Raw genomic sequence first — 12,715 nt, forward strand, 5'->3', positions numbered from 1 at the left:
CTCATGTACCAGCAGCAGTGCCAGCGCGGCCCAGCTGCAGGGAGAGCTCTGCCAGATAAACCTCCAGCTGGTGGCCAGCCCTTCCCGAAAATGGGATTACAGCTGTGGGTGTTTGCAGGTCAAAACATAACAGCATGGAAGGGCAGGGCATGGAGCCATGCAGTGAGCTAAAGCAAGGCTGCTTAGATGCCAAACTGTGGCTGAGAACTGCTTGTGAGATGGCTTTAATTCATTCCATTCAACTAGACTGAGCTGCTGCCACCTCCAGTGACAGAACATTAGTAGTGAGGTTCACAGAATCACAGAATGACCCGGGTTGGAAGGGACCTCAAGGATCATGTAGTTCCAACCCCCCTGCCTGGCAGGGCCACCAAGCATACACATTTACTAGATCAGGTTGCCCAGGGTCCTGTCCAACCTGGTCTTGAACACCTCTCTGAGCTACACGACATCCCAAGATCACAATGAAACATGGGGCTGTTTATAACATATTAGGAAGTGATAGAAAAGGAGGAGTTGTTGGTTGAGGGGTCTGGAGCACAGGCCTTACGAGGAGCGGCTGAGGGAGCTGGGATTATTCAGCCTGGAGAAGAGGAGGCTCAGGGGAGACCTTATAGCTCCCTATAACTTCCTGAAGGGAGGTTGTAGTGAGCTGGGGGTTGTCCTCTTCTCTCCTGTAATCAGTGATAGAACTAGAGGGAATGGTTTAAGCTGCGCCAGGGGAGATTCAGGCTGGACATTAGGAAGTATTACTTCTCAGGGTAGTCGGGCACTGGAATGCACTGCCCAGGGAGGTGGTAGAGTCACCGACCATGGGAGTGTTCAAGAAATGTTTGGATGTGGTGTTGATGAATATGATTTAGCTGGGAAGTATTGGTAATGGTTGGACTAGATGATCTTCTAGGTCTTTTCCAACCTTGATAATTCTGTGATTCTGTGATTCTCTGTGAGTTGAAGGCCACTTCAGCTTTCCTTTGAGCTCCCAAAGCACACAGTGCTGCTGTTTCAAAGGACACCATGTCACCACATGCCCACAGCACAGAGGGTGTGTTCAAGTCTGTTCTGAAGTGATTCATGCATTGCTCATTTGCTCAGTCCCACCACCAACGCACATCCATTAATCATGTCCTATTTCTCAGCGTATTTTGGTTATACACGCAATGATCGTCAAAACCACGGTAATAATCCAAAAGCATTTCAGAATAAGTGCAGAAAAAAATAAACATTTTTTTTCCATTTGATTTATTTTCATAATAAACCAATTAAAAATACAAAAGGCAAGAACCAAAGGTTCAGAGGGGCTCCATCATTTAAAAATTTGTCTTTAAATACAAATTCACTCTGTAATATGAATACATATAATATTAAACCTCTAAACATAATGATCTTATTTTCTTCTATCAAAAATTTGTATGGAAACAAATTAGCTGAAAAAAAAAACAACTTGCTTATTGAATGTACATTATTTACAATCAAAAAGAACTCTTAGCAGTATTAATCTCAGAATATCTGCATAAATCGTATATATTCTTTTCTCCCCCCTCCCTCCCCGTCCTTACAAAATAATCTGAAGTAGAAAGCAAGATTGTTAAGCTTCATAGTCACAAAATGGCATGAAACTTTAGCACCTGTAGTGATGCTGTTAGCTTCTGTAATTAAATATATCCGATGTTTTCTTATAAAATATTGACATGGCATTGTCCATTACTGGAATAAATGTTTTGTGTACTCTCAATAGGAGTGTATATTCCGTTTTGCACACACAAGAGCTTGTGCTGCTGCAAAAAAAACAATGCAAGAGGATATCTGGTTATCAATGGGTAAAACTGATGTAATTCACTGGTATGAAAGATAGTCATAAGCATTCATACACATGGAATGAGAACGTCCAAGGAAAAGTAACTGCTGCTTGAAAAGCTAAGTGATACACGTACGGATTAAACAGAAAAAGGTTATAATAATCTTATTGCAATGTAAATCAGCAACAGACTGAAAACATACAGTAAGAAAGAAGTTTGGAACTTTGGCCAACATCCTCAGAATGACGTCTTCATAACATAAAGAGCACGTTTCTTCGTGCCTGTATTTTGAAACATTAGTAATATGCAATTTTCTTTACCATAACGTTTAGCAATTAACAGAAAATCAAAATCTGTTCTAAAGCATGAACTCTAACAATTAAATGCAGAAATTAATGTAGCTTCGTAACATCTTGCTTCTGAATCAAATTATATATATACAAAACTGAAAAGGTCCCATCACATTTATGAAAATAATCATCCACAGGGTCTTTTTTTTTTTTTTTTAACTTATTAATAAGAATTGGGTTCCGATGGCTCATTTTCTTGCTTTGCTTGTATGTTAGGTGGGAAACTATTTGAACTGGATACTACCATCACAAACGGCTGCTGCTGGAATCTCTGCTCTGACTGCTCAGGATCATCTAATTTGTCACCGTCATCTTCTTTTAGCACTCCTTGCACCCCAATCTGTTTAGTTTCTGGCGCTTTAATAACTGAAGTGATCACTGTGCCGGATGGATGAGCAACCACCTGTGAACTGCTGGGTGAAATAGTTACCACTGGGGTGGTGGCAGTGAATGATGGAGACGAAGCCACATTAACTGTTCCATTGCAAATTGTCTGCACGCTGCTGGTGAGAACCTGCTGAACTTGTGCTGGGCTCAGCACAATTGAGGAAGGAGGTGAGACTGGCTTCTGAGACTGAAGCATGACGTTTTCTTTAAGGACTGTCATGGGCTGTGAAGTAGGAATGGCTTGTAAAATAAACTTTTGGGGTGTTGCCGCGGAGGTTGGATCCGTGCTGGCTATCACTGTAGTAAGAGGCACCGTCTGGAGTGTTACAGTATGCAGCTGCTGATTTCCAGGAGAAACAACCACTGGAACTTGGGTCGGAGTCTGTAAAGTCCTAGTAAGATTAGAAAAGATTATAAGGTCAGAATGCATCTGTGATGAGTTTTTAAGAATACAGATTAACTATTGAAAATGACATCAGAAACATTTCATTTATCTAAGGACTGCAAAAGGGAAGCAGCCACTTCACTAATAAAGCAAAAAATGGATTAGACCTCTGAATTCACTGACACAAAGTGAAGGTATCCTGCATGAATGATACAGCCATAACTGATATGAACAGCCCGCCTTTGAGACAGCTGGTAGGTCATGAGAAAACTTGGAAACTCTACCCAGAATCTCCTTCTCAAGCATCAACAGACATCACAAGTGATGGGACGAGGGGAAATGGCCTCAAGTTGCGCCAGGGCAAGTTTAGGTTGGATATTAGGAAGCACTTCTTCACAGAAAGGGTAGTTAGGTACTGGAATAGGCTCCCCAGGGAGGTGGTTGAATTGACATCCCTGGTTGTGTTTAAGAGCCGTTTGGATGTGGTGCTCAGGGATATGATTTAGCAGAGGGTTGTTAGAGTTAGGGTTCTGGTTAGGCTGCGGTTGGACTTGATGATCTTCAAGGTCTTTTCCAACCTGGGTAATCCTATGATTCTATAAGTGTGGCCCAAAATACCTCTGCCATTAATTTCACATAGTACCCAGCTCAAACTATCCATAAATCAGCCCTCAGTTCTCCTAACATCTTTCTGTGTGTTTACTTATATGCAGAATTATCTACACTGCATTGGTTATGCTCATCAGGACCTCCTCAGACTCCAAGGACACACAGCTCACTGCCTTGCCAGACTTGTGCACTCCTGCTAAAGCAGCTGAACAGAATTTGCTTCCAGAACATAAGTTTAAATTGGGAATCCAATTTAACCAAAAACCAATTCCATCAGTTTCAGGCTGACAGACCCATGTGCCACGTTCCGTATTTATGCTGAGAGCAAAGTAAGATGACGAGCAGCAAAATCACTGACGTATACAAACACTTCAATGGAAAACGATGACTTAGAGACGTGGCTGAAACACACACACTGCAGTCATGCGACAGACCTGGGTTTAAACAATCCAAAAAAATATCTAAAAGCCACAGTGCACTCCCTGTGAAGCAAATAATTTCTAGTGAAGGGAGGGAATAAGGAAGCTAAGGGTATATAACTGCTTTGAAATCCAACCACAGCTTGTCCCAACCCACCACACAGCCTTCCTTCTGCCCATGCAGTGCCTGTTTTTTACAGCTCTGTGAAATCCTTCTTTCCAGCATTTACCCACTGGCCTGTCAGATCAGGCCGAGAGTAGTCAGTCCAAAAGGATCACAGTCACTATCACAGTCATAACCAAGAGCTCACCAGAACTGGCTGAACTATGGGATGCTGAAACTACAGGTGGCAGATTGCACTGCTTGAGATAGTACTGTTTGCTATTCCAGCCTCACGCAGAGCTGCAGCAGCAGAGGCAAGTAAAGGAATATTTGCAGAGTACTTCCCAGTTCCCTTTCAGCTCAACCTCCAAAGGGTGTCCCCAGCAAGAGCAGCTCCAGTAACCCAGCTGGTAACAGGCTCAATGCACTTCACTCTTAGCACCCTGCTGCAGATCAGCCTCTCCCCACTTCCTGTGTGGCTCTGTAATAAAAGAAATAAAATCCCTACCTGTAGCTTTCTCTTCCTCAAAAAAGATGAGGAAGTTAGAGGTAGCCAGGACTGCTGCTATAGCAAAATAAAAACAAATGGTAGCCCACAGGGCTCCCATGCACATCTCATCACACAGACTATATATATGGGGCACAGAATTCAATGTTACTGACACTAGAGTGCAGAGGGGCAGTCAATTAACCCATTCTTAAGCTCCTGTTTCATACAACTGGAGACAAGACAAAGAAGATGCTTATGAAAACGGGCTGGCTGGGAGATGAAGCACCAAAGCGATCATTTCTTTCTTTCCTAAGTGGTTCCGTGCAGCAAATGCACTCAACTGAGCTTAAAACACAAGGCTCAGAACTACATCACTAAGGTTCACCACATCTGCAGAGGGCCGCAGGTGGGCACCCAATGGCTTCTTTAAACACTACGTAAACTACCAGAGTTATTCAAGCTTGCAGCAAAATCAAAATGTCACATAAATAAAACTCCATCAAGGAAGCAGCAACGCAAGTGGAACTGTTAAGAACTGGCATTTGCATTCAGAAAAACACGGAAAGTATTTCACTAAGACCACGGATACCACACCAGCTTCTTCATCCATGATGCAACCAACTTGAGCCTGAAGAATGAAGTACTCTTACAGTCAAATCAGTAGTTACAACTTTGTAAAGCAGCAGCCAATGCTGGGAGCCTGTGCTGGCCTACCCTGCAAGCGGTACTTCAGAGCTACTTTCTTGTTCTTAAGCTGTTTTCTTTTGAAACAAAATAGTAGAAATAAAACAGTAGAAACAAAGAAGTCCAGCTGTTACATGGTCGCAAAGGGTGACCTCAAAAACAGGGAACTGGATCTAACCAATGCTGAGGGTATTCTGCAAAGCACTAGGAACAGCAGCTCAGAAATGGCAGAACTAAAGCATTTTCTCAGCATACTGCAGTTATTTTGACATCGTCACAAAACAGCCTGGTTACTACTGAGAAAAAAAAAATGGCAAAAGTCCCAAAGTCTGGCTGGAAATGATAATCTACCTCTTGGTTCATTTGGTTCTGTTAACAGTGAAGAGTTGTACAAGGCCACATTAGATTATCAAGGGCTTAATAGTGGGAAAAAAGCAAACGCTAAAAGACAAGAAGGAAAAACAAGTTTATTCATGGTAATTTATGGGAAAAAAAATACGAAATGGAGAAAGAAAGAAGATACAAAACAAAACTGAAGCTACAAGCCAAGGTGAACAAAGTATTTCACAGTACAACAAAAAGGATTAAACAAGGCAACATTAAGAAACACACTGAAGAGAATTCCCTTCCTAGCACAGACATTATTCCATGTATGGATGGATATAGGGAAACGATGGCCTTGAGATAAATGGGCCAATTTCCAGGGACTTTCCTCTTTTGTTCAACTCACTGGCTACAAACAACTCATTCAATCAGCCTAGGAAGAGGAGGGAAGCAAAGGGGTGCGGTGTGCTTGTTAGAACCTCAAATGCCTGAGCCAAGAGGCAATCTCTTCTATGTGAGCATAGGAAATCTTGGCCAAATCAATTCAACCTTCACTGCAAACCCTTCCCCAGCTGTACTCATTTATATGATACTGAAAGAGCCATCAAGCCTTGTAAATACCTCATCCCAAAGCACCACAGATGTAGCCTCTGGGCCTTCTTATAGTGCCACGCAGATGGGAGCTGCTCACCAATCAAGGTACAGAAGCTCATGAAGGCGTTAAGGTACCGAGTCGTAATTAAAAACATTACAGAGCCTTCCCTAAGGAGGGCAGAGCTTGCCTGTTCTTGTCTAGCTCTTTGTCTGGACAAGGCAATCTGTTACATCATGAGGGCAGAGGACCTAACTCAACTGAATTAATATTCAGAAATGTTCCCACTGCCAGAAACCTGTAACAACCCCACCTCTTTTGACAGTGCCAAGTACGCGTAAAAAGAGCTAAAATCCTATCTGACATAAGCAGCCTTCTTCCTACTACCACAGAAATCACAACAGAAATTGTAGTAAGCCTTCTCAGCTGCAGGAAAATCAAATCAAAATGGAAAGCCACAACCAAAGTCTTTGCCACGTTGACTCTGTTATAACAACAAATGCGCTCTCTTGGAGCTAAATGAGTTTCCTATAGACCCTCGATCCAACTGCAAATAGAGGCAAAGCATGTGCGCTGACCCTGGTTAAACAAAGAAAGAACCCCCACACAATTGCAGGAGATGTTTCCAGTTATCACATCCCTTTGCTCATGTTCCCCATCAAATACCAGACCTCTAGTAAACTTTTTACCAAGACTTGACACTTGTGATGGGTTTTTATTCAGCATACCTCTAAGAAATGCACAAGATTGGTGGGCTGCAACAGTAGCAGATATGCAGATTTTAATTGCATTCTTTTTTGGGGGAAAGGATTGATTACAAGAATGTAGATAGTGAAGACTAGATGTTGCCAGGCTGCCTCTCTGTGCCTCTACGGTTAGTTCGAGCACAGTGAATAAAGATAGGATGCAAAGTACTGTTAGAGAACATAACAGTGACATTCACTGCACGGTTTATACAAGTTAACATCTATAGATGACACAAGATAAAGAAAACATTCTGTTTGATTAGCAGCCGTAATTGCATTTGCAGTGTTCATAAATTCATGCTAGACCAATCTGTGTATTTTATCAGCATCAGCATAGCTGCAAGTCAGATCGACAATAGTTAGTTTACATCATAGCCTGGACACAGAAACAGACTATGGAACAATAGCACCAAGCATGTGTTTGCTTGGCATAGACACGACTTTCAAAGGTAATTCCCTCTGCTTATCGGGACAATCCACCGTGTTGGCATATTGATGGCTTCATCACTGTTCTTACACAGCATGCTCACAGCCAGAAAAAACACAATTCACCTTCAGCCACTTCCTCCTCCTCTTGAATAAGGATCTTGCCACTGTGGTCCATGCTTGTGTCACCTTCAGGATGAATTACTGCAACATTTTCTACCCCAAAGGTTGCCAAAAGGTCAAGATGAGAGCTGTGGCTGATTCATCGTGTAGTAGCAGTTCTCCAATTCAGAAGTGAACACAAAGAGCATTATCCCACCGGTCCTCTGTGGTCTGTATTAGCTTTTCCCCAAGTTACAGAACAGAGTCGGGATACTGGTCTTCTAACATGCTCTGTCCAAGCTATCACAAAGACAACTTGAAAATACAGAAAAAAACAGAAACAATAAACTGAATTTGGATAGAAACATTGTGTTTAGAACCTGGATTTGGTCATGCATTGCACAGGAGCTCTCTGCAGCCAGTTAACTGGAAGTCCCTTGCTATACAGATCTGCTAGCTGGAAAATTCAGCTATGTCCCATGTAGTCATTATGGAATAGTGACATAGCATCTTAAATTACTGCAAATTCACAATCTCATCCTTTCTGAACTGTTAGTAACAAATTCTCTTCACTACATAGAAGACACTCCATCTTAAATTACTGCCACACCAGATTAAAGGTCTCTCTGTTTACAGCCATAGTCGTATAAAAGTGCAATTCAGTGGCTCAAACCCAGGTCACTTATAGACCTCATATTGTCCTAAACTATGCAGACAAGGTGAGGCCTCCGCCTTTCAGGAGATGCATAGTTTTTAGAGTAGCAGCAGAAATGCTCTTTACACTCAGAACACCCCTATGAACGTGAAGTTGAATCCCGAGCCTGCTTTAGTGCCACTGAATTCCAAGCTGAAACAGAATGACTCCAATAACACATCCCTGCAAAGCAAACGACCTGCTTGAGTTACCCTGTTTTAAACAGAGCAACTCTACAGGCACTGCATTCAAAGAGCCTTTCTTTTGCCTTGAAAAGCCAGGTCACTGGAAAAGCTTAGAAACAGAATACTCATCCACAGAGGCATTCTATTCTTTGTCTTATCCCTGGAAACATGGGGCACCAAACCCAGTTCTCAGTGACACAACTGGAAACTTCAGTAACTTCACTTATATACGCCAAGAAGAGCAGAAGAGCTGAGAGTCTGTAGTGCTAAATGTTCCCATCTGAGATACTCGACGTCCATCCTGATCAGTGAAAGCCGGTTTGCAAAACCTGACCCTGCTCCTGCCCTATCTCCCAAGCTTGGGTTAGCTCTAACCATAGCCTTTCTGTGCTCAATTTACACAGAACTCCACACAAGCTCTGAGCAGCTGTAAAGGAAGGCACTGCCAGCTCTGTGCCAGGCAATGCCAGCTGGCACACAGAGGGATTAGGACACAAATCCTGCACAGCATTCTTCAAACACGATTCTTTTAACAAGTCCCTTAGCAGAGAAGATGCGTGTTCAGACTTTTTCTCTGAAGGTTATGGTTACTTGTTAAGAAGCCAATTGTTTTAACCTCAAAAGCCCTCAATATATTCTCTACAGTGTGTGGTTAATCATAAATATTGTTTCCCCACTCAACATGACAGAAACAAATTGCTGCAGAGGGAAGAACATTTCTTTAAATGAAGGAAAGAAAGTTCATACAAATAAAACTCCGGAGGCTACATTACAGGAGATAAATTATATGGGCCCAAGATGTTTGAGTCTCACAGCAGAGTCTGACCACTAACCAGGATGTGTTGGAAAAGCTCTTGGGGAACCTTCCCAAGCCTTGCTCTCCTGTTCTCCCTAATGACCTCAACTATCCACATGCCTCACCCTCCACAAAGCATGTAGCAATGACTGCTGCTATTTCTCCTCCAGTTGGTTTAGAAAATGACAGTAAGGTAACAACAAGCACTTTCCTACAAGTGGAATGCATCCATTACAAGGTTTGTCCACTGAAGCTCTTCTGAACAAACACACTCAACTGCCAGAGGTTTACAGCTGCATGAGCAAACAAAACTAAGATAGTTACTCTGTTTTAGCTTTACTATAAAACAAGACCTAATATACCAGCTCCTATATTTTTCAACATGCCTTTCCATCTGGCCCAAAGGATTTTAAGTTTGTAGTGTGAAACTGAGCAAAAATATAAGTTACAAACTGCATTTCTGAAGCCTGGATTTATCAGCACCTTGGTCTATCCTGGCTAAAAGCATGGACAAAAAGACTGCTTTATTTTTCAGTCTCACTGCTCAAACACCTTTGTACTTCCATTCCCAACAAACAATATTTCTATAATATTCAGTAATTTAATTGCACTGGAAAGATCCAATCAATGGGTCTCTTTGAACTCCGTGCTCTCCCATTCACTTGAGACACTGTCATCATGGCTAGGAAATACACAACTGAAAGATTTATGAGAAAAAAAGAGTTACCAACACAATATAAACACAACTGAAGAGATACAAAACTCTAAGGATTCCCCAGCTTTTATTTCATTCAAACTTCACATGTGCATCATCTACTGCCTTCCCCCATAGCCTTTCCTTATTGCCAAAAAATTCACTCTGTAATGCAACAGGTTGGCATCACACCATTCTGCAGCTTTCCATGTCTTAAGGTCTGCTTGCCTGCCTATCTAACTGGGTCTAACAGGTCTTCAGTCTTTTTATTACTATCCTTTTTTATTGCTATCTATGTAACTACATAGAAAGATCTATGTATCAATATAACTACCCATCCAGTTGGCATTGTTTTTGATGTATAACCTAATGTAGATGTATGGCCCAGAGCTATTTAACTCCGTAAATTGCCACACTCTTTACCTACTGATGTTTAATAGCAATTTTCTCCCAACTTAAACGGTATTGCATAGCTTCAGTAATACCTGAACTCATCTCTTTTCACTACTTACCTAGTTAAGTAGTTGCCTCACTTACTCGCCTACCCACGTTATTACAAATCATGGGCAATTAAATCCTTTATCAGCCTTGAAATCACAGGCTGATCCACATAAATGGAAACTCTTCAGTTTCAGCTACTTGGTTATCTCCTAAAACATTTCTCATCAGCTTTATGTGCCACTGAAGGCTGATCTAAGCAGCTTTAGCTCTTGTAGCTGAAAAACCATCTGATACTCCTATTCAGGATTTTCCTGAATCAATCTTCCTTTCATTTACAAACAGCTTTAATAACTGACTGGCTTTTACAGTCCATAGTAGCTGAGATGAGAGAGCTAAAGGTATTCTTTAGAAGCTAAACAATTATTTGATCTCATTAATGCCTTTAGTTATTTCCATCTGACGACATTCTGTGGTTAACCCCAGATACTCACACATCTACCGGTGGCTCTGGATGCAGTTTTCAAAGGAAATAACAGAGGAAGGGAGAAGGAGAAAACATTTTTGACTTTTTGAAGTATAAGATGATAACCATTCAAACAGTGACTGTAACAAAGCAAATCTCAAGGGGAAAAAACAACATCAACAACCAACAACTAATGCTCCTAATTCATTAAGAATGTGCAGCTCCTGAATCATGTCCTGAGGGCTTTGTGAAACTCTTATGTTCCAGAATCACCATATGCAATTTCAACATTCCATGAAGGGAAGAAGAACCAGCTCTTTCAGCAGCAATAAAATGCTGAAGTACATAACTGAGTTTTCCCCTTTTAACTGGGGACAATAGAAAAGATGAAAGAGATGACAAGATTTACAATATAAAGAATTAAGAAGCAAGAAGGCAAATCTTTCTGATGGGTTCTTCTAACCATACCACGTAAATTCAAAGCAAAGACACCAAGCAGTGAAAAACCAGAGCCATGAAAATACTGTCCCTGCTGCAAGACAGGACCAACAATAGTGATTTTTAAATAGAAGTCGTATGTTCTTCCTCTTTAAAGGATTTGCACCAGGTCTAATTCTTGGAGGAAATAAGCGCTCCCCTCCTCCAAAGAGGAGTGTAGATGTTAAAGAGTGCTGTAGAAACTCCCAATTAATTCCCAGGGTCACCTGCACAGAATGCCTTTCACTGAAATCCAGCCGGGAGAGAAGAAAGCTTTTTGAAGCCCAATAAAGAATGTAGACTACCTACCCATCATCCAATGAATTGATTACTGTTCATACATTTATTTTCCTTACGTTTTCTTACCTTATATTCTGAACTGAAGGATTTAATGTTTCATCTGGAACGTTACTGGTTACAGCTGCGTGTCCTTCTGTGAGGGTATGCAATGGCTGCATTACGTGAACTGTCCGAAAAAGTTGAGTGGGATGTACTGGCTGCGTAGACTGCATTGTCCTCAAAACTTCTGAAGTCAAGCCAGGTGTTTGCTGCTGTACAACTTCTACGTGCTCCTTAAGCTTCGCAGGCTTTGAATTTCCTGTTTTTAGAACTGTGGTGGATCCTCCCTTTGTTCCTGTGTTAGATGCTCTAGATCTGCTCGTCTGGTTTCGACTGGCCACAGGAGTTGAGAGCAAACTTGAATCTGATGATTCAGTGCTAGGACTTGCATCTTCATCATCTATATAGACGAGATCTTTTGGCATTTCTTTAAACTGATACACTAGGCGCTGACCTTCTACTTTAGCCAGTATTCCTCTTTGGTAATAATATCTGTTTAAAGCATACATACATCAAGTTACAGAGTGTTTTCAGACCAAATAAAGAAAAAAACAAAGCAAGCTGATAAAGAAAAACCCATAGCAGCAAAAGACCAGCACTAAAAAGAAACAAGAGGCTTAAAGTAATATTTTCAACACCTCATTTCTTGATTACAAAGGAGTGGCCAAATAAGTAGCACATTTTTAACTCAAACAGCTCTTTAATGTCTTTCGGCCCTTTTATTTCAACCTGAGATAACACTGAACAGCAAGAACTCTGTGACTTGGCAATACTGCTATAATCTAACACTCCTTAAGAGTCATACAAAATTCCTACGTCTCCTCGAGACAACGTTTTGGTTGTCTGAATTATGCTCAGAGAACAGGACAGAAGTAGAGTTCTCCTGTTATATTTACAAATACATACAATATTGAGATGAGAGGTGTAAAGAAATGAAAGAAATGCACAGCTGCTCAGCCAGACAATGATCAATCAGCAAGTAAGACTGAAGCCTGCATCACTCACATTCACAGGATTATACTTATTTTGCACAGACTCTCCTGCATGTGGAATAAACTCCCATCAAATAAGATGTTTTAAAACTGTACACACAAGCAGACAGAATCTCATGCAGACTTTCATTCCAAAACTGTATTTTCCACTGAGAGCTGGATCGTTTGCTATGGGAACGAATAATTTCTTTAATTCTACTACAGATAAACTCAGGACT

General features: G+C 41.4%; 1 protein-coding gene across 9 annotated transcripts in view; it reads right to left on the reverse strand.

Annotated features, from left to right (window-relative positions):
* Nucleotides 1-2,279: 2,279 nt before the first annotated feature.
* The window catches only part of ELF1 (E74 like ETS transcription factor 1), a 69,959-nt gene continuing 59,523 nt past the window's right edge, over nt 2,280-12,715 (reverse strand). For 7 of the 9 annotated variants that reach the window (XM_015851705.2, XM_015851704.2, XM_015851706.2 and 4 more), the window contains 2 exons: nt 11,533-11,997; nt 2,313-2,928 (listed from right to left, as the gene is read on the reverse strand). In XM_015851705.2, coding sequence (XP_015707191.1) covers nt 2,313-2,928; nt 11,533-11,997 — 1,081 coding nt within the window. Of the gene's footprint in view, nt 2,929-11,532; nt 11,998-12,715 lie in introns of all 9 variants that reach the window. The other 2 variants (XM_015851715.2, XM_015851703.2) reach the window with 1 other exon arrangement.

This window comes from Coturnix japonica, chromosome 1 (assembly GCF_001577835.2).
Source record: "Coturnix japonica isolate 7356 chromosome 1, Coturnix japonica 2.1, whole genome shotgun sequence".
In the NCBI taxonomy this organism is placed as follows: domain Eukaryota; kingdom Metazoa; phylum Chordata; class Aves; order Galliformes; family Phasianidae; genus Coturnix; species Coturnix japonica.